Source organism: Crocuta crocuta, unplaced genomic scaffold (genome assembly GCF_008692635.1).
Source record: "Crocuta crocuta isolate KB4526 unplaced genomic scaffold, BGI_CrCroc_1.0 scaffold39, whole genome shotgun sequence".
In the NCBI taxonomy this organism is placed as follows: Eukaryota; Metazoa; Chordata; class Mammalia; order Carnivora; family Hyaenidae; genus Crocuta; species Crocuta crocuta.
The window spans coordinates 3,091,024-3,116,930 of NW_027533334.1; the positions used below are offsets into that span (position 1 = coordinate 3,091,024).

The 25,907-nt window shown below is 37.5% G+C and overlaps 1 protein-coding gene across 24 annotated transcripts in view; it reads right to left on the bottom strand.

Moving 5' to 3' along the window:
* The window catches only part of RIMS2 (regulating synaptic membrane exocytosis 2), a 598,980-nt gene that overhangs the window by 301,190 nt on the left and 271,883 nt on the right, over window positions 1-25,907 (bottom strand). For all 24 annotated transcript variants that reach the window (XM_077748257.1, XM_077748267.1, XM_077748247.1 and 21 more), the window contains one exon: window positions 23,021-23,946. In XM_077748257.1, coding sequence (XP_077604383.1) covers window positions 23,021-23,946 — 926 coding nt within the window. The remainder of the gene's footprint in view (window positions 1-23,020; window positions 23,947-25,907) is intronic.

Here is a 25,907-nt window from a genome sequence, read left to right on the forward strand (position 1 = left end):
TCCCCAGCTATGCCCATACAAAGTTTACATCCCATTTGCACACACTTGCAAATACTATAAATTCCTTTGGCCTATCTCCTTTCTGGTACTCACTTTGCAAAACCAAAACACTAGTTCAATTCAGTTTGCTATTTACTCCAAAAGTTGGTCTAAATGTTTGTGTCCCCTCAACCCCCAGCCCGCCCCCAAATTCATATGTTGATATCATAACCCCCAAGATAATGGTATTAGGAGGTGGGGCCTTTTGAAGGTGATTGGATCATAAGGGTGGAGCCACCAAGATTGAGATTGGAGCCCTTAACAAAGAACCCCCAGAGAACTAGCTTGCCCCCTTCTGCTCAGTGAGGATGAAACAAGAAGTATGCAACCTGGAAGAGATTGTGCCTACCTATGCTGGTACCCTGATCTCTGACTTCCAGCCTCTAGAACTGTGAGAAATAAATTTCTATGGCTTATAAGCTATCCAAATTCTGATATTTTCTTATAGCAGCCCAAATGGACTAGACATCCATGTTTTGACCCAGGTAGATGAATTCATCTAGAAAAAAAATAAACACACACACACACACACACACACACACACAAACCAGACAAACTAGTCTCCATGAAAATGTAAAACCACTAATTCTGGGCCAGTTTGTATTTCTTCCAGTCAATCATACTACATTTCCTTAGCTTATTCTCTTTTCCACTCTCCTAGATAAGAATTCCACATTTTCTCTATCCATGGTAGCCATCTCCCCCAATCCTCCTTGACAGACAATGGTCCCGTTACCTTTTCTACTTTCAGAAAAAATAATCAAAGAGACATTCCACACTTGCAGAACCAATCACATTTTCAACCTAGAGGCACCTGTTTTCATATAGCCTGCCCTTCCTTCCAGTGATTATGAACAAATTATCCTTGCTCCTTTAGCAAGGCATCCTACCTACTGGTGCACTAAATCACATCTTTCATTACCAAAGGATAAGGCTCTAACAATTGTCATTTCTCTGTCCTGTATCATCAAATGTTTCCTCTCTGTATGATCACCCCATCAGAGCCATCTTATCTCCCATCTTTAAAAAAAAAAAAAAAAAGCTCCCTCACTCTCCAGCTACCACTCCTTCTCACTGCTGTTGCTCCTGTACACAGCAAAACTCGCCCAAAGAGCGGACTATCTTCACTATTTCCAACTCCTTTCTTCCCATTTTCTTCTTGAGCTCACTTCAGACTTCTAATCCCATCACTCCACTAAAAGTGCTCCTGTCAAGGTCACCAACACCAGCAACCTGTTCCTGCATTGCTAAATCTAGTGGTTCATGATCAATCCTGGACTCCTAAACAGCAACTGATACTGTCAACACTTCCTGGAATGCTTTCTTCAGTTGGATTCTGAGACATCACTTTCACCTGGTTTTCCTTCTACTTCCCTGGCCAGTTATTCTCAATTTCCTTTGCTGATTTTTCCTCATTCCTTTCTAATTGTGGGAGTATTCCAGGAATTAATCCTGAGAACTGAGAATTCCTTTTTCCTAGAAATACACTCCGTCAGAAGTCTCTTTCAGTTGCATAGTTTTAAATATTATACATATATTTGAGACAGGGAAACTAAAGGGACTCCGTGAAAAACTGCTTTTTTTCTGCTGCTTTTCCTGCTTCTATTTTTGCGAGGACCTATATCCCTATATCCCGACCTTACCCAGGCATTATAGAACAGATAATATATGTCTTCCTTGTAAAGGTCAAGGAGCTAATGTTTTCTTTGGAGTCTTCCAGCACAACAGATAACATCTAAGGAGTGACCTGGTGGGGTTGTCCTGAAGTTTTTTCCCCAGACCACTGACTCATCAAGATCCTGGTTCCAAGGCATAAGTGACTTATGGAAAACACCTAAACACTCTTTGTTCCTGGACTACTGAGAAGACAAGTGCACTAGACCGCTGTCCTCAATAAAAACCCCAGGCTCCAAGCAAAGGCATGACTTCAGTCTTCTTTTCTTTCTGGGTCTCCCAAGTGCTCTGTCCATGTCTATACTCTCTATACATCTTTAATAAGCTCTGCTTTCATTTCTTCTCAGCTGGCATTTGACTGCTATCCTGCATGAAGCCAAGGACATTCTTGGCTGGTCCTGGGGGACCCCTCTCTGCATCCTCAGACCCAGCTAGCCTGTATTATCTTGATGACTTCCACATTTATGTATCTAAATCAAACAATGCCAGTGAGTTCAAGATTAGCATAGTCAATATCTGACTCATCATTTCTGCTTGGACAGCTAATAGGAAAGTCAAAATTAATATGTACAAAACTGAACCCCTGAACCTACCTCACGCCCCTGCAAAAACAGTATCAGTGTTTGTCACAGTTTCCTTATGTTATTTAATAGCAAGTCCTTCCTTCCACTTCCTCAGACAAAAATCTTTTCAGGTCATCCTTCACCCATATCTCTTACTTTCACGACCCACCTCTAAACCAGAAGAAAATTCTGTTGGCTGTATTTTCAAAATATATCCAAATTCAACTACCCCTCTTCAGCCCCACTACTACCAACTTGGTACAACTACCATCTCCCATTATGTACTGGATTAGCCTCCTCACTCCTCCCTGCACACCATCTTTGTTCCTCTCCATTCTATTTTCAATATAGCATCAAGAGAGGTACCTCCTCAAAAGGTAAATCAGACCAAGTCATTTGTTACTCAGAACTTTCCAATGGCTTTTCATGTCACTTAGAGTAAAAACGGAAGTTCTTGCAATGACTTACAGAGCCCTCCATTACCTGGCCTCTTGTCACCTCTCCGACCTCAGGAAATTTCCAGTTAAGAACAAAACTTGGTTGAAACAAAGTGGAATATTCAGATGGCTACCCATATGGACATGCCCTCATATCCTCTTCAGTAGTTCTCAAAACATTAGCACAGATATGTGGTGCTTCATTGAGCACACTTTTAAAAATATTGAATTAATCTATTTTTCTCTTTCTAGAGAGAAAATTGAAGCCCAGAAAATTAAATAACCTTCCTATGATTACAGTGGGGTCACTGGCAGAGCCTGGAATAGCACCTGTATCTTCAAGCTATTGCTTTTTCTGCCTCTCCATTAAAAAAAAAAGGGTGGGGGGCGCCTGGGTGGCTCAGTCGGTTAGGCGTCCGACTTTGGCTCAGGTCATGATCTCACAGTTTGTGGGTTTGAGCCCTGTGTCGGGCTCTGTGCTGACAGCTCAGAGCCTGGAGCCTGTTTCAGATTCTGTGTCTCCCTCTCTCTCTCTGACCCTCCCCTGCTCATGCTGTCTCCCTCTCTCAAAAAATAAATAAAGAAATAAATAAAACTTTTAAAAAAATTTTTAAAAAGGCAGGGGGGGTGGTAATTAGTAAACCTGTCAACCATACCAGCTCCTCCAGAGCTTATAAATTACCTTTGTTTTCCTTGTTTTCTTCATTCCAAACGTCATGTATTTAACTCCCCCAAAAATATCCAAATGAATACAATTGAGATAGTACTTCTCTATTCCTTGGTAATAGAAAAAATAGTTTAAACTTTACTTTCTAGTTAAAATGTAAGAAGAGTATTAACCATTTTAAGTAAATATTCTTTTTATTGACAGTGCTTCTAAATCTTGATAAATTGTTAATGTAGACATATAGATATCTATCAGAACTTGAAGTACAGAATAGTTAAATAACTGTGAGAACAACATTTTGGCATTCTTCATAACAGAAAATGTCTAGGGAAAATGTATTTCAAATAGAAATTATTGGAAATTTTTTATAAAGAATCAGGCTGACAGGTAAAATGAATGATGGCATTACTAAGTCAGAAAAGCACATTTCAGAATGGTATTTTTAGTATGGCATTATTTTTGTTAAAATATATAACATTAACCTGTTTAACCTTTATAACAACCATGTGGAGTAGATGCTAATATTATAACATGTATTTATGGATGTGGCAAATGAGGTACAAATAAGTTAAAACAAAACGAAACCGCTCAAGGAACTGGGATTTTAACTCAGGCAATCTAGTACCAGAGTACAACTTTCCTAATTCAGTAACTCATTGTTTTACAAGAAAGGTGACATTTCTGCCTTTATGAAAAGAAAAAAAAAGATATATCTATAGAACAACTCCATTGAAATGCAACATATTATAATATATGGCTTATAAAGACTCATTTCAAAAATTTCTCAAACTAATTTATAAATTTCTTAAAGAAAAGAAGTATCTTTTTTATCATTGTATATGCCCTCCTCCCCTCAATGCTAACCACTGTCTGGCAAATAATAAGTACTCCATAAAAGTTGTTCCTACTGACACAATGCTTATATTCCATTGAGGAGAATCACCACCTATCCCCATCCCATACCTTGTTTTGGAAAATTCTATTTAACCTTCAAAACCCAATGCACATGGCAACTCCTCTACAAAGTCCTCCCTGATAAGTCAAGGTAGAATTATCTCTACCTCCTCTGAATTACATCTATGCCCTATATTTAACTATTTTCATATTGATCATGTTTTATTGCTCTTGTTTCCTTACACACTTATCTCCCAAGGCTCATGCTATGTTGATCTCATGCACAGCACTTAGCATAGCATCAGCGCAATAAACATGAAGTAAATAAACAGAACTTGAAACTTGGGTTTGAGAGAGTATTGATATCACAATGCTTATTTCACTGAGGGTTAAGCAGAAATTAGTTTTCTTCTAGAAACACTGTATATTCTATATTAAACTAGCTTCTATTTTTTCTTAAAGTAAGCTCTACACCCAACATCAGGCTTGAACTCACAATTCTGAGATCAAGAGTCACCTGTTTGATCAACTGAACCAGCCAGGTGCCCCTAAACTAGATTCTTATATCTGAAACCTAATAGTTATCTCTTCAATGACTTCTTACATTAGGATTAATTCTAATATTCCTTTCTCTTCGGCAAATCTTTACATGGCAGTTATAATGCAAATATTAATTATTTTATTTGGGTCTTTATTCTTATGATGATTTTCAAAATCATATTTATACAATTTTTAACAACTGGAAGCCATTACAAAATAGAATAAAATTTAATACCTTTATATAAAATTATTAAGTATTGTTTCCTAAATATGTTTCCATAATAAGATAATAATAAATTTTAATGTGCTGATAGGTATAATTCATAGAACTAAATAGTGTGTTATACTATTTTTCTGAAAAGGTTTAAAAGTTTGTCAATACCTAATGCAGTAAAGGCTATGACTAAGAAATAACACATATATTCAAACTAATATTCAGTGACATTATATACTTCCAACCAGCTACTTAATATAATTAAAAGGATGTGAAGTAATGAAAGTGATGTGAAATATTTCTTATGGTAAGTAGTTTTTAATATAATTTATTGTCAAGTTAGCTAAAATAACTTGTGTGTCAAGTTAGCATACATGTACAGTGTGCTCCTGAAATATCTTGCATCTTGGGGAAATTCACATTTAAATTTAAAATTTAAATATGATCTTAATTTCAATATAAAGTCTACCAAAAGGGAATTTTCAGGGGCAAGAGAAGCAAACAGGCATTAGATTGTATAACATATTATCCCTTTTCTCAACAGTTCTCAAGGTAGCCTAATACTAACAGAAAGTGCCTATACTAGCCCTTCTAATTTTCTAACATTAGAAGTATTTCATTAATAGAACCTGTTCCTTAATATGTGGTTTATATAAAACACACTTATCTTTCAAATGAGGGCAGGATTAAATAAAGCAATATGAAATTTAGTAGCATACCTAAAAAATAATAAATATTGACAGAAGACACCCTACAAAAACGTTAAGTCCGTGAAATGTTAATATAGGCAACAGAGAAGCAGAAGGTGAAAAGACCAGAACAGGAGGGGAAACAGAAGGAGGCAGAGAGACAAAGAAAGCAGAGAGGGAGAGTATGGTGAGGGGCATCTGAAAACTATAATTACTGAACCAATTTCAGAAATAGGTAATAAAAGAATAAAATGTAAAGACAAGAATTTTTTCAGAACATAGCTAAGTATAATTAAGTTACAGAGAAAATTCCAGGTGACTCAAAACAAATTAGATGAAGACAATATTTAGTCTGCATTTAGTGTGTTTTTGTTCACTCTTTCACTTGGATAATTCTGTCAAAGTGACTGTCAACCTTTTCAATTATAAGATAGAAATTAAACAATGGTCAGAACATCTCATCTATGTTTGAATATACTTGGCTTTACCTATAGCTCAAATCGTCTTGTTTGAAAGATGTTATTAAACACTTTTTCACCATAGATAAATGTAATCCAATATGGTAGTTTGGTAATACCAGCATTACAAATGTATTCACTTGACTTTTTTCTTTTTAATGTTTTTTTAAATTTATTTCTGAGAGAGAGAGTGTGTGAGCAGGGGAGGGTCAGAGAGAGAGGGAGACACAGAATCCGAAACAGGCTCCAGGCTCTGAGCTAGCTGTCAGCACAGAGCCCGACGCGGGGCTCAAACCCATGAACTAACTGTGAGATCATGACATGAGACGAAGTCGGACACTTAACTGACTGAGCCACCCAGGTGCTCCTTGACTTCTTAATAAATAGGCAGAGAAGGGAATTTTCATTTGGCATACCAAAAACACATTTATTATTTTACATATTGTCAAGCTAATATTTGAATCTGGAATCTTAATTCATTTATGTTGTTTACCTTTTGGAGATGGAAAGCTTTCTTTTGAAAACTTAATTTTGTGCTAATGGCCATTTCATAATATAATGAAATTCCTCTTTTATATAGAGGAGCATTGCTTGTGACAGAAAAAAATCAATTAGGAGACTACTTAATATACTTTGATATCAACATTTCAAAAAATGTTTGGAAAGTAATCATTTAAGCAGCCTCTCTACAGTTTTCTCAAGGAATAAAATATTGTCCTATTAGGTTCCATATCAATGGTAGTCTTAGAATTTCCTGAAAAGACTGCTACCATGTTCAATACTCATTACCAACTTGTAAAATATCCTGGGAAGTTATATGATCTGTGTAAGCTATAACATACCAAAAGAAGATAATAAATGAATGACTAGTTTAATTTTATCTGATTTAAGTATAAGGGAAGATGAGGCACAAAACATGAGAAGTCAACACCTTAGAAATTTGATGGGAGTTGTGAGAAAAATGTATGGAGAAAAGAATGCTATTATAAAGTAAATACAGTTTTTTACATGTTTTAGGCAGTAAGCATGACCTAGTCAGTATATACGATTCTATTTATAATATTTTTGATATGTACCCTGAGGGTATATGGGCAGGAAGATGATCACTAAAAATGGAATACAGTAAGACAATATTTAATCAACAGAGTTCCCTTTTTTTCATGTTTATTATATAGACATTATAGCCACACTAATGAAATTCTACATGAAATTTTTCCTACGAACTATTGCTCCAACAAATAAGACTTCTAATTTATCCTTATTTCTTTACAGTTCTATATACAAAAGTCATTTTAACATAGTAGACTTTCAGTTGAGCTTCTAAAAAAGTTTACAATATGTCCTGGACAATTTTCCTTGTTTCCATAGGCTCCACAGTTTACCAGAACTTCAAATAGATATCAGTGGTATGGTGATTAATTAACTATCAGTTTTCTGGGACAAAAACAGGCTCTGTTTTGTAACATTTGTCTATTTCTATGGCGCAAACCCTTCCACTCTGGCTAATTTTGACCTACCAACACTATGTCATTGAATGTGGAGTCAAGAAGAAGATGCATACAACTGGTTCTCACAAGCTGGTACAAGCCTGCTTGATCACACTCTTTTAGGACATCTGAATCATTTCCAGTTTTGCACCACTATAATCCCTACAATGAATCCCTCTGGAAGACATCATTGGTTATTTATCCAACAGTTATTTCCTGTCTCCTTAGAAGTGTGAACACTAAGCCAACCTTGATAATTCTAACTCTACTGTGATTAGTCAGGAGCCAGCATGAGTAGCAATTATGGTGCACACGCACATCCCAAAATCTATATATATGAGAAGAAGTCTACAGAGGAGACCTCTAGAAAAATTTTCCTCAGTTTCAAAAGGGAATATGAGTAAGGGATGCTTAGAACTGTTATATCCCTCTTGAAAAGCACAGGGACAATTTTGATAAGGAAATTTTATTGGATGCTGTTGTATACCATCCATAATTGCACTTGTTCCTCAAGCTGCCCCAAGTGTTGCATGCTCACTGCTTACAGCGGAGTCCTTCACCCAAGAAATATACTCAGGCCAAAACCTGCCTTGCCCAAAGTCATGTTCCCTCCCCAGGGGGTAGCCATGTCCAGACCTCCTGACCCCTTCGTCAGTTAGGTCATCTCTGAAGATCTACCCCAGCTTCAAAATCCTGTGGGTTTAGCTGAAGCACCTGTCCCCAATTTAACTTCTCCTTTGCAAGTCTTTGTGCCCTTATTCCCTCACAGGTGCTGTTACCAAGTCATCCAGCTGTTACACTAGTATTTGCAGCAGTCCCCAAGTGGACAGACTTGGTATTGTAAGAATTAATGTCCCTCGGCCTGTGGGGTTAAGAACTATCAAATGGGATTGGGGCACCTGGGTGGCTCAGTCAGTTAAGCTTCCAACTTCAGCTCAGGTCATGATCTCGCGGTTCGTGGGTTCGAGCCCCACATTGGGCTCTGTGCTGACAGCTCAGAGCCTGGAGCCTGCTTTGGATTCTCTCTCTCTCTCTCTCTCTCTCTCTCTCTCTCTCTGCCCCTCCCCTGCTTGCACTTTGTCTCTCTCTGTCTCAAAAATAAACATAAAAAAGTAATAAAAAAAGAGTGAAAAAATAATGACAATAATTTTAAAAAATGATCAAATGGGAAAAGTCATGTGAAAGCCTCTGAAAATGCCCTCCCCAACCAGCAAGGAGTAAACTAAAAACTAAGGATTCAAACATGATGGTTCACATTATATCCTCCTTTTAATTTACCAGGGTGGCACCTAAAAAAATACCAAACAGATGCATCAACACATCCTGGAAAATGACAGTGGATCATTATAAACTCAACAAAGTCATAGCCCCAGTTGAGGTTGCTATGCCAATGTGGTACCCTTCCTAGAGACAATTAATATGGACTCAAGTATATGATATGAAGCCCCTGAACTGACAGATGTGGTTTTTTCCCCATCCCTATCAAGACAGATTGGAATCGTTCACATATTCCTGGGGTGGACAAAAATACATATTGACAGTCTTCCCAGGTTTATACTAATTCTACTGTCCTCTATCATAATATCACCCCCAAAGACCCAGGCCATAGGGACACTCCACAGAACATCACATTGGTTCACTGTATCAGTGAGAAAGTAGTGGCAATTATATTGGAGAGCTTGTTCTCCAGAGGGTGGAAGAGAAGTCCTCCAAAGATTCAGGAGCCCATAACATGAGAGAAATATTTAGGCATCCAATGGTCATGGACATGACATCATCCCTCCGAAGCAAAAGAAAATTTCTTCTACCTTGTGCCTACCACCAGTGAGAAAAAAAAAAAAAAGCACAATGCCTGGTAGACAGTCTGTGGATTCTGAAGGCAATGTGTTCCACACTGGGAAATACTGCTTTGATTCATTCACCAAGAATTATATAAGGTTGTTGGCTTCAAATGGAACCCAGAGCAAGAAGCAGCTCCAGATTAAGTTCAGGCTATAGTGCAAGCAGCCCTGACACTTAGGCCATATGATGCAATAGAAAATGTGCTATTAGATGCATCAATAGTGAGAAAAGATGACATGAAATTTATGTCAAGCCTCAAGAGGGAAATCAGGATGTACACTTCTAGGTTTATGGATCAAGACCATGCAGCCTGTAGAGGAGAATTACACTGAAAACCTGTGTCTGGTATGCTCCTGGTCCCGGGAGGGACAAAGATCTGATCAAGTGACCAAACAACCAGAAGTACCAAACATAAGCTAAGGTCTTCAGGGTCAACAAATCAAAAAGTTGGACACACTAAACAACAATTCATTATAAGACAGAAATGATGCATCCATGTTTGAACATAAGTAGGGCCAGGGGATATAAGTAAACTGCCTGTGCAGACAGCCCAGACTTACATACTGACTACTAGTATTGTATTAGCATTTCTTCCTCAGCTCACATCTATGGCCACATAAGGGGCCATTATGACTGCAGAAAAAAGAGACAAAAGTCATGCCTAGTTCATCGATAGGTCAGCAAACTATACCAGCCAACTGCTGCTGTCCCACTCAGGAGTGGTCATGAAGATATCACTGAGGAAAATCCTTTCAACAGACAGGGCTTTGAATGGTGTATCTGGTCATCCACTTTGTGTAGAAAAAGAAGTGCCACAGGTAAGAATATATATGGACACAGAGACTTGGGCTAATGGCTAGGTTATAGCTGCTAATGTTGAGGGGCGCCTGGGTGGCTTAGTCAGTTGGGTGTCCAACTTCGGCTCAGGTCATGATCTCACGGTTCATGAGTTTGAGCCCTGTGTCAAGCTCTGTGCTGACAACTCAGAGCCTGGAATCTGCTTCAGATTCTGTGTCTCCCTCTCTCTCTGCCCCTCGCTCGCTCACACACTCTCTCTCTCTGTCCCAAAAAATAAACATCAAAAAAATTTTTTTTCAAAATAAAAAAAAAAGAAACTGTTATGTTGAAAGGCCAGATGTATTGGTTCAGAATCCCAGCTGAGCAGTCTTCCAACCATGCCTGCCAAGGTGCCAGATATGTAAGCAAAGGCACCTTGAATCCTCCAGAATAGTCCTTCCTACCAGTGAAGTTCTACCAATTAAACTCAATAACACCTCATGAAGAAGAAAAATTACCCAACTGAATCTTGTCTGAATCCGCACTCACAAAGTCACGAGGAACGAGGAGCCCTGGCTTAGTGGCCCGAAGTATTAACTAGTTCTCTTCACAAAAACCAAGTACAAGCCGAGATGAAATTATTAAAAACAGCAATTGCATGGTGTGGAAATCAAAGACACATAAAACATTGTAAAAAAAAAAAAAAACTGCTGGAAGAGCAGAGAATAACAGAAGTCTGTTACCTTCTTACCTGGGATTGTTCCCAGAACCCTCTTCTGGCATAGTACATACAAAAGAAGGGTCTATAGCAAGGATCGATAGCAGTGAGGGGCTGTCTGGCAAAACCAGAAGCTCTGCTACCACACCTTTTCTACCTGAGTTGGGGTGGGAAGAGGAAAAGCCATGGCTCTGCCAGCCAGAAAAGGCAACCTCAATAGGAAACAAACAGAAAATGAGCAGTTTTGCTAGCCTAACACTGCAGTCCTGTATTGGGTAAATGGCAAACCAAACAGAAATGCTACATGGAGACACTGGAATTGAGAAACACATAGAGAAAAGCTAGAAAATTTCTCCATACTTTCAGGCTGACTAGGAAACTATATTATGTTCAGGGAGATGCCCAAAGAGCCTGGGAGTAAGTAAACCTAAGAGTGACTTGAGCACTGGCTGAACTTTGAATGTGTCCCCACACTATCCACAGATTGACTGTCAAAGGGGAGAAGTCTTACAAGCTCAAAATACTTAAGCATGACTTCTCCCCAAATCTTTGGCTAAGAACTAGGCTATGCAGACACAAGAATGACCTATAGGAAAGTAGATACACAAACACACACACACACACACACACACACACACGAGTAAAACAAACTGAGCAGGGAGATCAGTGGATATATACCACAGTGGGGGCAGATATAAGAAGAAAAAAGAAAAGAAAGTCAAGACAATCTTCAGGAGGGGCGCCTGGGTGGCTTAGTCAGTTAAGCGTCCGACTTTCACTTAGGTCATGATCTCGCGGTTCATGGCTTCGAGCCCCGCATCGGGCTCTGTGCTGACTGCCAGCTCAGAGCCTGGAGCCTGTTTCAGAGTCTGTGTCTCCCTCTCTCTCTGACCCTCCCCTGCTCACTCTGTCTCTCTCTCTCTCTCCCCCCTAGAAATAAATAAAAATATTAAAAAAAAAAAAAAGACAATCTTCAGGAAAATGAATAAGAAATCAGAGCTATTACAGTACATCATTTAAATGTCCAGTTTTGAACCAAAAATTATGAGACATGCAAAGAAAGAGGAAAATGTGACTCATAACCAGGATAAAAGGGCAAAGAAACTAACTCTTAGTGAAGCCAGATGCTAGATTTAACAGCTATTAAAAAGAGTCTAAAGTAGCCATTAAATATATGTTTAAAAAAACATGTCAAAGAACCACAAGATAATATGAGGACAGTGACTCAATAAATAGGGACTCTCAATAGATAAATAAAAGTGTAAAAGAATAGAAATGACAATTCAATCATTGAAAAATACAGGGTGGCTGGGTGGCTCAGGGTAAGCATCTGACTCTTAGTATCAGCTCAGGTCATGATCTCAAGGTTCATGAGTACAAGCCCCGCATGGGGCTCTGTACTGACAGCACAGAACCTGCTTGGGTTTCTCTCTCTGTTCCATGCCCCCCTCAAAATAAATAAATAAACTTTCAAAAGAAAATTTTTTTTAAAAATTAGAATGACATATTTTCTGTTTCCTTTGTAAAATTTAGAGAGTCACCCTCTGCTACCATGGCAACAATAGGATAAGGGACACAAATTCCAGGTGAATTGAACGCTAAGTACCTTTTTTTTTTTTTAAAGGTAGACTATATACCAAGCATGGAGCCCACACGGGGCTTGAACTCACCACCCTGAGATCAAGACCGAAGCTGAGATCAAGATTCAGACGCTTAACCACTGAAGCACCCAGGCACCCCAAACCCTAGGTATCCTTAATTACAAAGCACAGGTTATAAGGGGCATTAAGGAATCGACTCCTGAAATCATTGTCACACTATATACTAACTTGAATGTAAATTAAAAAAAATTAATTAATTAAATTACAAAATTGTAAGTGGGGAAATGTACACACTGAGTGGATATTTCATATTTAGAATACTTAAAGTGTGATAATTATATTGTGGTTGGATATTGTTTTTAAATTTTTTAACCATGTATTTATTTTGAGAGTGAGAGAGAGACAAAGTGTGAGCAGGGGAGGGGCAGAGAGAAAGGGAGACCCAGAATCTGAACCAGGCTCAAGGCTCTGAGCTGTTAGCACAGAGCCTGATGCAGGGCTCGAACCCACAAACGAGATCACTACCTGAGCCGAAATCGGGCGCTCAATCGACTAGGCCACCAAGGTGCCCCATGGTTGGAGTTTTAAATAGTCTGTATCTTCTATGGATACATACACTGAAATAAGTAGAGAGTTAAAAAAAAAAAAAAACACAGGTTAGTAGTCTCATGGGAAATAAATTTTTTCTTTAAAAAATTCTCAATAAATACAGGATGTGCTGAAATAAAGTAGCTTATAGAATCATCTCTAAGAATAAAATTTAGGGGCACCTGAGTAGTTCAATCGGTTAAGCTTCCACCTTCAGCTCAGGTCATGATCTCATGGTTTGTGAGGTCCAGCCCTGTGTGGGGATTTGTGCTGACAGCTCATAGCCTGGAACCAGCTTTGGATTCTGTGTGTGTCTCTTTCTCTGCCCCTCCCTGACTTGTGCTGTCTCTCTCTCTCAAAAGAAAAATAAAAAATTTTAAATAAAATTTAAAGCTCCATCTGCTCGTTTGACACTGCACACGCATGCATGCGTGTGTGCACGTGCACACAAACACCTGTGAATATGTGTACTGTTTTATAAAATATAATCATTTTATATTTACGTTATAAAATGTAAAATACATTTGGTTTGAAGATACTGGAAAGTATTTCATTCATATCTATTTATTCTTAACCCACAATTCTAACATCTTTTATTCTTTTAGCCAATTCCTTATTTTGACGTCCTTCTTCTTACATATAGTCTAAATTGTTATTGTCTTAGTCATCCATTCAAGTTCATTCAAGTTTGTGATTTTCATAGATCCTACTATTTTATTCAACACTCCATTCCATGAATTATTTATAATTATTATTTCAAGGTTTGTACAAAAGTCTCAGGAGCAGCTTATATTCCCATGAAATTAAACCTTTACATATATTTCATCAGGTCCTCTGTTAATAAAACTAACAACAGTCTTATACAGCCGGAATCCATACTTGAGCTTTATTATGTCAGGCTCACTTTAATCACTTCTGAAAGAGTTCTTAACAAAGCTAAGACTCAGCCTCATAGAAAGAGGCAGATAAGCTATTCCATGGAGATTGGTTTTTATATGGCAATAATTTGAGCTATCCTTCTGCTTTGAAACATATCCCAAATATTTCCTGATAAAGCTCTTCTCAGGAATATATCCAGAAAGGAAAACAGATCGCTTCTAGCATGAGCTAACAAAAACAAAATCCTCACTCATGTATAATTTTCTTGGATGGCCCAGTGAGCATAAATGCAGTCAAATTTACAGCACAAGTTCTTCCTTGCGTTACACAAAAAAGCAATTCTAGGGCCATAAAAATACTTTCACAGTTCATATTTCATATTCTAGTACTGTAGGTTATTGACATTTAATATGTCCTAGTTGAATCGAACAAAGAATGAATGAATGAATTTATTGAATACTGCTTAAAGTATTAAATTAGTCTTAGATCCAATTTTTCTGCTATTTCAATGCTTTTCTAAACTCAAACATAATTGGCTTGTAGCATTTGTAACACCATTAAAGGTATTTGTTCTGTTATACGTATCAATTAATAATTTTTCACAAAGCTTTATATTTTTCTGTCTACTGAATATATTTCACCATCAGTTTTGTTTTTTTTTAATTTTTTTAAATGTTTATTTTTTGAGAGAGAGACAGAGTGCAAGAGGGGGCAGAGAAAGACGGAGACACAGAATCTGAAGCAGGCTCTGCTGTCAGCACAGAGCCTGACATGGGGCTCAAACCCATGAACCGTGAGATAATGACCTGAGCTGAAGTCAGATGCTCAACCGACTAAGGCACCCAGGTACTCCATTCATCATCAGGGTTGTTTTGTTTTTTTTAATTTTTTAATGTTTATTTATTTTTGAGAGACAGAGCATAAGCAGGGGAAGGGCAGGGAGAGAGGGAGACACAGAATCTGAAGCAGGCTCCAGGCTCTGAGCTGTCAGCACAGAGCCCAACAAGGGGCCTGAACTCATGAGCCATGAGATCATTCTCTGAGCCGAAGTCTGATGTTTAATCGAATGAGCCACCCAGGATCAATATCTAGGCATCAATTACTGAATTCTAATCTAACTTAAAAGAGACTTCTATATTCCAAACTAACTTCAACAAGTTGTCTATAATTTAATTTTGCTTTTAATTTTTCACTCAACTAGCTAAGCACCATCTCAAATATCCCACAAAGTGAAATTTGTAAGATAATTTTCTTAATACCTTGAGTGCTATATTTTCCATTAAAAATAATTTTTTTCCCTCTAGGCAAATGCTTAACATAGTGTTTCATCTATAATTAACAAGATAATATTTTTGCAAAGAGAAAGAATTACCATCTTAAACATTTCATGTGCTACAATATATCAGGAAACAAAAAAGTTCTCTTCTGGTTATGCACTTTACAAATTAAATTTCAGTTAGTTTAACTTCTTAATCTGTTTATATTTATGTTATATAATTTCAAGTCTGAGATCAGCTTCATAACATGTATTTACAACTTGATTTTTCATGTGATTAAAAAGTTTGATGAAATAATTTCATAATGTTACCTAATACAGAAACAGTGATTAATTTTATATCCATGTAACTTAGATACAATTGAGTTCTTTTAATGTCACAGTGAAGCCCTAAGACTCATATTACAATTGGAATAATTATTCAACATAAAATTATTTTATCAACAGATGGAGTGAATATACAAGAAAGTAATCCATCTGTGACCTTTAAAATTTTTACTTGTCAAAGTCTTAGGAATAAAATAGCTAACTGAAAAAATCTTTAAATGTTCCCATTATTACCACTTATTCTAAATATTTTTTAGTCCATTTGGCTCAGAATTCCTTACATGTTTAATTGGTCTCAAATAACATAAATCAACATATTCTTTGAATTTCCAATGTATATTGGCTATTACTTCGATAGCCTATTTTCTTTAAAAACAATAAATTAATTTATGCAGTAAATTAATTTATACAGTAATTATAAATTAATTTATACAGTAAATTAATTACTTAAAAATTATAAGAAACTTGTGAATATACAAGGGGATAAATGTCACTGTTGATACTGACACTCAAACTCAGCCCTATATAAAGCTGATATCTTTAGAGTTTGTTTTTAATACTTTAAGACTCATGCTTAACTCTGGAGGTTTGCAGCCTCTCTTCCCTTTCTCCTGCTCTGGGTCTGTTCTCCAGTTTGCTCCACCTTTACATCTCCACTCACTTCATCCCAAAAATAAGTTAAAGGATGTGCTACTTGCAAGAGTCGAATAACTGAATCAAACATTTTCATAATTTATAACTTAAAAGACTGTCACACACATATATGCTAACATTTACCAGCCCAGCCCCTTAAGGTTTTACAAAGAAATAAAAGGACCTGCAACAACCAAGGCAAATAGGTCAGGTTAGAACCCGAAAAAGAATGAAAACTCAAACTCATCACAATGATCTCACTGCTCTTTAAAAAAAACCAAACTGGATTTTGTGAGTCGGGCAAACGATTGACAACATGACTATGTAATTAAGAAAAATATCTTGCAATGTAATACTAACATTAAAATATATCAAATAGGAAAACATACTGTGTTTACAATACATCAATTAGCCACTGAACATCATCTTTAGACCTTTCTCCAGGTCTAGGAGATGGGGGTGGAGGGAAGGCAGGAAACACTAGCATCAAGTGAATCACAAAATTATTACATAAGGGAGTAAAGCTTAAAGACATTTTTGGCCATGATCCACAGTAAGGAATATATATCTTATATTGTGGGTCTGTAGAGAAAAACCATTTTACAGATCAACTTCCCTTACTCCATGCACTCCACTCTGATATTTTCTACTCTATCCAATTTCAAACTCTCTCTCTCTCTCTTTCTCTACCTTTCTCTCTGTTTTAATGCTGGCCATGACTATCATTTGATTCTAAAAGTGAGGAAAGAAGGAAAATAAGTGAAGAGGCTAAAAACAGAGGTGGAGGTGGCTTTGGAGAACTTTGCCCTACAAGAGACATTTAGCAATATCTGGGGACATTTTAAGTTGCCATAACTAGGGGTAAAGATGCTACTAGTATCTAGTAGGTAGAGGCCAAGGATGCTGCTAAACTCCTTATAATGCACAAGAGAGTCCTGCAAAACAATTATCCAGCTCCAAATCAGACAAAAGTGGAAAGTCAATAGTATTTTTTAAAGGTTATGAAAAATATATTTTAACCTTTGAGAGAGACATCTCATAATTAGATTCAGAGGTACTACGACATCAGCAATCTAAGACTTCTCTCCTTCCATAGTCCAAAGACAAAAAAAGAAAAACATTAGTTTGCAGTTTTCTAACTCAACACAAACTGTGAGGAAGTGATCAATATGGCACCATGAAAAGCACACTATCTCCTAGTTAAGAAATAAGTATTACAACACATGGAAATCACATAAAATTAGTGGAGATAACCAATGCCTCTCTTTCTGACATCAAAGTACCTCGAATACAGCGGGCTTATACTGCTCATTATTTTAGACTCTCAATTTCTTCAGGGTAGAAACCAGGTCTTACTCATCTCTATATTTTCTATTAGGTCTAATCCAACATCATTCAAAAAATAATAGACACTAAAAATCATCGGCTGAAAAAGGAATAAATAGGCATCTAGTCTTTAGTAACACACTTGATTTACATCTCAAAATTATATCTCAACAGATTACAAAGTATATTCTTCTTAACCTAAAATTACAGGCATGTTCAATGTGTGGCAGATCTTAGAAGAGGCACAACCAATATAAATGACCACAATCATGTGACCATGACTAAACATTCATTCAAAACTCTTGAAAGTCGTCTCAAAAAAGTCTTGACTACTTTTGACTGTCAGAGAACATTAGTAAGTAATCTAAAAATGTTTTTAATATCTGCTAGTCAACAAATTACCAAACAATGAACACACTATTATATTAATAGATAAGGAACCAGATCTAGAGTAGTTAAATAGGTGGGAGAAGATCATGCAGTCAATGAACTCCACAGCCAGGACGTGAGCTCCTCTGACTCTAAAACCCATGCTCTTCTTATAAAATCCTGTTATTGTTTCACAAATAATGTCTCAGTCAGTCATAGATTGTAATTATGAGCAGCATTTAACAGAACTTAGTGAATGAAATGACACCTATTATAAATCTGTGTGAGGGGTATGTGGGTGGCTCAGTCGGTTAAGCACCGACTTCAGCTCAGGTCATGGTCTCACAGTTCATGGGTTTGAATCCTGAGTCAGGCTCTGTGCTGACAGCTCAGGGCCTGGAGCCTGCTTCAGATTCTGTGTCTCCCTGTCTCTCTGCCCCTCCCCTGCTTGCACTCTCTCTCTCTCTCTCAAAAAGGTAAACATTAAAATTAAAAAAAAAAAAAGAAAGAAAAGACCCAAAGTCACCAAAACACCAATAAAGGTGAAGTTAAAAAAAGAAGAAGGTGGGGCGCGCCTGGGTGGCTCAGTCGGTTAAGCATCTGATTTCAGCTCAGGTCATGATCTCACGGTTCATGGGTTCGAGTCCCACATCCCACGTTGGGCTCTATGCTGACAGCTAGCTCAGAGCCTGGAGCCTGCTTCAGATTCAGTATCTTCCTCTCTCTCTCTGACCCTCCCCAGCTCATGCTGTCTCTCCCTCTCTCTCTCAGAAATAAATAAAAAACATAAAAAAAGATTTTTTAAAAAAAGGAGGAGGAGGAGGAGGAGGTGGAGGAGACAGCTAAGCCAATAGGACAGCAGAGGGAAAAAATTAAACTATAAGCTTGTTGTGAATAATAGACTTTTATTACTTAAAAATCAGGAACGATCCTGCTATAAAGTAGATGCTGTAATGTGACATACAAGGGCCTGCAAAGGATCCTTCTGCAATAATAATGCTGCCTGGCGCTATCTGCACAATGCTGGTTAACACTTTGTATTACGTGATCCAAATTTGCTCTGCACATTGTTGAAAGGTTGTGCACAAGAATGAAAGCAACACGGGGCGCGTGGGTGGCTTAGTCGGTTAAGCGTCGACTTTCGCTTGGGTCATGATCTCGCGGTTCGTGGGTTCGAGCCCCGCGTCGGGCTCTGTGCTGACTGCCAGCTCAGAGCCTGGAGCCTGTTTCAGTCTGTGACTCCCTCTCTCTCTGACCCTCCCCTGCTCGCTCTGTCTCTCTCTCTCTCCTAAAAATAAATTAAACAAAACAAAACAAAAAAAAAAGAATGAAAGCAACAGAAATGTGAAGACACTGAGAAAGACATCTCAGTTGTTTAACACATTCTTTGGGGTCATTTAGCCTATTGATAAACAAGCAAAGAGAGAACTATCTTTTAAAAGTTGGTTGATCCTCATCCAAATGATGTGTCCACCTCTAAGTGTACGGGGGAAATGCTGCAAGTAAAACTTTTTTCATTATTAGGAAGAATTTTAAAATATTAGTTAACTACCCACAATGGCTATGAATCACAATGTTAGACATCTTTGTAAGTAGTGTACTCCAAAGTCTTTAGATTTTTGCACAAATAACCAAAAATGCTCCTCTTGTGATGAAAAGTCAAGAGATGACAAAGTTTAATCTCTGTCCCAGTCTCTCAACACCTGTGACTTCACCTCACTGAATACTACCATTGGGGGTAATATCCCACAGGAAAGGGTTCTTTTATTTAAATTTCTTCCTCTAAAGATGACTTATGATTGTTTGCTGGAAATACATCTCGGGAGAAACCACACCTTGTAAAGCAGATTATGAGGCAGATGAGAAGCAGAACCACATCTAAGTGTCTACTAAGGGGTTCGAGTAAGGGAGGCTATGGATGTGACATTCAGTTTCTTTCTGTATTTGATCAATGCTTTAGTTCTGCTAAATAGCGTTACATAAAATTTTAATTCTAGTCATATATAGCTTTGTATTTATGTGAGATTTTTATGTGTCTATTTCTTATACCTTTAAGTAGTAAAACGGAAGACCTTACTTTAGCAAAGAATAATAGAAGTATGCAACATAATTTAAACTAGTCCACCAAACATAACCAAGCTATCTTTTCCTTACCTTTTAATATTATGCTATACTCAGACAAACACGGAAAACGACCAAACTTAAGTTTATGAATTATACTTAAGGAAGTATTACAGCTTCTAGGAGATAAACGTTCTATACGCTCTATGATAAAATTAAGATCTATAGTTTCTTCGTACAGATGTTTCTATTTTAATAAACACAATTTTCTTATTATTTATAATTTCACTGCAACCTGTATGAAAGGAGGCTCTAATATGGTTTTTTTTTCCTTCTTCACTGTATTTACATTTTCTCCAAGCCCATTTGTTGAATAATTTATCATTTCCCCGTTAGTTTGTGGTACTTTCTATGTTTTTGTCATTTATTTGTTTTACTATGCCACTTTGGCATAAGGATTATTTTGAGCAGAAGGCAACTGAGAAGAAGCAGATACAAGAACTCCTCCTATTAGCCTAAAAGTAGGACATAAATTTGGAAATGTGTCCCCAGTGCCCTCTCTACAAGGAAGGACAGAAGTTCATTACTCTTTATCAGGTAAGAGATGACTCCAGAGAAGTCTGTAGCAAACTTTACTAGGTAACCCTATCTTCCATGAGTTAGCTCATACGTTTACCTTCCCATGATTTGCTACCCTAGAGACTCATAGTCCCTTTTCTTAGTCTTTTCAACTCTCTAAAAATTTATTGTTCTTTTGTTAAGACACTATATAAGCCCAAATCTAACAAACCCTTTAAGTTTCATGTAGCTCTGAGCTCCCACAGGTATCCTGTGCACAATGCACAGGATAACAAACTTGTTTATCTCTTAATCTGTCTTTTGTCAGTCTAATTTACCGTCCCCNGAGTTAACTTTTTTCTTCTGTACAGCCTCCAGATTAATTTTAAAAAATAAAATACAGAAACCAGTTGGGATTATGCCTAGAATTTATGAACTCCAAGACAGTGTTTAGAAAAAACATCCATCTTTACAATACTTAGCCTTCACAATTAGGAGCATGAAATGAACACCTATTCCCTCAATGACTATCTTCCTTTATGTTAGTCAATAAGTTTTATAGCTTTGTTCTTAGTTATTTTTAATTTTTTAAATGTTTATTTCTGAGAGAGAGAGAGACTGCATGAGCAGGGGAGGGTCAGAAAGAAAGGGAGATATAGAATCTGAAACAGGCTCGGCTCAAGGGTCTGAGCTGGCTGTCAGCACAGAGCCCGATGTGGGGCTCGAACCCATGAACTGTGAGATCATGACCTGAGCCGAAGTGGGACACTTAACCAACTGAGCCACCCAGGTGCCATTTTTTACTGGTTATTTTTTAAATCACATTTTTTGTTTTTTGCTCGGATTGAGAACTGCGTCCCATTCATTTTTCTAATTACTTTTGATATAGTACAAAATAATTCCATGTTACTTTCATATCTAGCTGCCTTCTTGAATTTACTGATTCCCGTTGATTCTTATGAAGAAGTAGATTATTCATCTAAGGTGCCAGAAAATTGTGTGTGTGTTGTGCAAGGGGTGGGTGGTACAGAGGATTCATGTTAGATACTCACATATCTGGTACATTTTGGCATTACAGAAGGATTAAAAAGTTAAAGTTTAAAAAAGTAAATAATAAAAACATGAGAAAATACACAGCTAAATATTTAAATGATTTGGGGATGGATAAAGAGTGTCTACAGATAAAAGAAATGGGGAAAAATTACCAAAGATGCAGAAACAGCTATATTAAATTCAAGATTTCCAAATGGCCACAGAAAACTAGTAGACAAATATTAAAATGGGAAATACATTTCAAACAGATGACAGTTATATGGGTAAAACTCCTAACCATATAAAAACCTCTTATAAATTAAGAGATAAACTAATTAACACCCAATAAGAAACATGGGCAGAAGAAATAAAAGGAATGAACAGACAATTCATAGAAGATAATCAAACACCAATTAACATATAAAACATTCAACTGCACAGCTAATTCAAATTAAAATGACAGATAGCATTTTGTAGCCTGTGCAACTGCAAAGATTTGGTGCCTTGAGACAAAACGTAAGCACATCTGACAGGAGTATGGAGCGTTATAACCTTTCTGGAAAGCAAGTTGGTATTCTGAACTAAAAGTTTATAAGAATCATAGAATGAATATATTTGTGAAATTCTCAGGGATTAGGCAAAAGTTCTCATATAATCATTATATTATTATTTGTGCTAGCAACTGGAAGCAACTGCAACGCCCCCCAATAAAGGAATAGTTAGTTTGTGGTACTCATCCGTATAATAGACTATTAGTGCAGCCATTTAAAATATATTTCTGAAGAACAGCTAATGGCTTTGGCAAAATAAGTTAATGATAGGATATCAAGTGAAAAAAAATCAGAACAAAATTATATATAGCATGATACCAATTTTATAAATATGTAACATATACATGCATAGGAAAAGTGGAAGAAAATACAGCAAAATGTTAACCATGGTTACATTAGGGGAAAAAGATTATGGACAGTTTGTATTTCATTCTTTACACTTTGAGGAATTTTTCAGATACACTAGAGTGTATCTGAATATATATTGTTACTTGTCAAAAGAAAGGCACACAAAACGTTATTTTACAGCTATAGCTAACAGGTATTTTTTAAAATACAGCATCAAGAGATGCGAGAAAATTTTCAGAATAAAGCAAAACAAGCTTTTTTTTACATCAGTAGACTTCTCTTCCACAAGAATAACAGAAGATAACCACTTTTTAAAACTTTTATGTGAATTTTTTCTTCACATAACCAGCATCGTTAAGAAACTTTTAAAGGTAGTAATATCTAACTATTAAATATCGATCACCAATACAACCTAAAAAGAAACCCTCCTGAATCGACTACAGGGAAAGGGTGATTGGAATCCAATGCTTACCTTTTTCACTTACACTCTCACTTTCAATCTCCACATCATCACAACTGGTGTATTCAGGCGTGGAAGCTAATTCCTCCTCTGAACTGCTCAATGAAACCTGGCGCATTTTACCTCCTTTCTTTGATTTATGAGGCTTTGGTGGTGGAGGCCTCACGGACTCCGACTGGTCGGAACTGAGTGAATCATTCCTTAACATGGTTTCCATCTTCTCCCGTTTTGTTTTCCTCACCGCAGAGCTAGGATCTAAGTGGTGCTGTTTCCGCAGTGAGTCGGCACGTCTCATGTCCGGTCTGTCGATGGGTATGGGGCTCCTCCGCGGGGTGGGAGGACTATGGTTTGTGGTCCTTTGTGGATAAGAACTTGGTCCCTGAGCCTCTCGAGTTCTTTCCATTGAGTAAGACCGCTGATTCTCCATGGCAGCTCTGCGTTCAGAGATAGATCTTTGCCTTGATGGTCGCTCCATCCTCAGCATAGAAATCCTAGAATCTTCCAGTTCAGCGTTTGCCAAAGAGACATCACTATGCCTTCTCTCGTGCCTCGCTCGGGACACTTCAGCATGAATACGCATTTGTTCTTCATAGGGCTGCGGCTTCACTGGATAGCGGGCCAGGTTCGGATCGCTTCGATAGCGCGCCTGGTACTCCTCCTCCCTCCTTTGTCTTTCATACTCATCTCTGCTCTCCACATCCTCATCATCTACAATATATTCTTTGGAATGCCTATGGCTTCTCCTGTTGGAGTCCCTGTAATTTATAGGCTCAGACTCTTCATAAAACTGAGGTTCACGCTGAGACCTCCTATCAGCATAATCTGATGGAGATCTCGGCATGGCGTTATCTGAAGTAGCATATTGTGAATATTCTTCTCTTTCTTCTCTTTGGTCGTATCTTCTGTTCTGATCTCTGGATACTGATGGACTTCGTGTCCTAAGGAACCAAAGGAAAAGACTGATGAGAAGAGCAACGTCTCAGCAATTCAACGTTTTCTTGATTCACTGGTGAGTTGACGAATTATATTCAAATACTTCTACTTTAAAAAAAAGTCTTCGTACAGTCATGCTACAATAAAAGTTTTACTAATATTCATTTTATTCAGTTCAAATAGGAAATTTTAAAGGTACTTTTGATATGGTTCTTTAATGCCTGCATACTCCATACATATGGAGTATGTATCCTTATGCCCTGAAATAGGATACAAAATACTCTCTTGCTGCAAAATGGACTTAACTGTGCTTTCCCTACTCGGCTCAATACACTTCGACCATCTCCCAATTGCTATTCAGAGGCTTTGAAAAATTCCACCTGACATTTTTTCTGTTCTTGATACCTGGATATAAAGTCACTTGAAAACATAATGAAGCCAAACTGATTTGGCTCAAGAGCTGAATACTTTCTGGCTAAAAACTAAATGTTGGCTCTTAAAAGTCATTTTTCATTCAGCAGCTACCTATATCACTCCGAGTATTGGTTCATCTAAATCTTTATCATTGCATTATATCTCCAGCCCTTCTTTACTGCTCTAACTTAAGATAAACAATTAAAAATTTTTTGACAATAATGACTTACTCATCACAAAAAGAAAAAAAATGTAGAACTCAGAGAACTGCTCTTTTTATTCCATCCTCACTGAGATTAAGGCCAGCTCAATGAGACTTCTCTTTGTCTTCACATCTGACCCCTCATACTTTCTCAGAGCCTCAGAAGAAGAGACTGTGTATTAAGTTCTCAACCTGCCCCTCTAACAGTAGTACAACGTAGTGGGCCTTATAATCATACAGAATACTCTTTGTCAACCAAATATGCACACCGTCCTCTTCCCTGGTACGAACCCAGATAAACGCCAACCGCTAGCCATGAAAAGCAGGGGAGAGATGACAGAAGTTCAGAATAATGATTACAGAGATTTTTGCCAGGACATATGAACAGGAGACAATAAAAAAGTAGGGTCATTTGAAGTTAAAGATGGCCAACATTGGATAGCTCAGTTTCTTACACAATTTCTTACCCAATTTTTTTTTTTTTTTGGCCTAAAAGCAAGAGCAGAGAAAGGACCCACGTGGAATGACCCAACCCAGAAACAGCCCCCTGCTCTTCTATAGTTTCCTGTGTCATCAAATCTCTTTCCCCCGTATCTGAAATGTAGCCTGACAATGTACTGATTAAGATTTGTTAGTAAAAACCAAAGGCACTCTAGGTTTTCCAGGTAGTAAGGGCTTTAATGCAGTAATCAAAAGGTACACAACTGAACCAGCAAAGTGGTGAAGGCCAGAGAAGTTAATGCTGCTGTTCTTAGCCTGAAGAACGAAAGACAAGGGTTCTCAAAATGTTCATTAGGAAGCTGCTGTTAATCTCAAGAATCTTCGGGGGATTTGTCATCAATTATTTCAGCTGCCTACAGAATTAGGGTGGTCAATTAACAGGAGCTTGCCAGGAGCTACGGAGACTTTCATATCTGCCCGTGTGCCAGCCAACAATGGCTGCTTGACAATAATGGCCTCTGTAACTGGTCCACCTTTCAATGTCACACAAAGGCATAGCCAGGGTAACTCTACCCCAGAACCATAAAGGATAAAGTATTACAGAAAATGAAGGAACTGGTCTGTTTTCCTAAATATTTAGGCAGTGGACATGATTTTTTTTTTTTTTACATTTATAGCTTACCTTTACACATAAAACATTTAGGACTTAAATCATTTCGGTTTTGCTACATAAAAACATAGACTCCTATAGTTTAAAATATACAATCAGGGGTGCCTGGGTGGCTCCGTCTGTTGAGCATCCAACTTCGGCTCAGGTCATGATCTCACCACTCCTGAGTTCGAGCACCACATTGGTCTCTGTGCTGACATCTCAGAGCCTGGAGTCTACTTCAGATTCTCTGCCTCCTC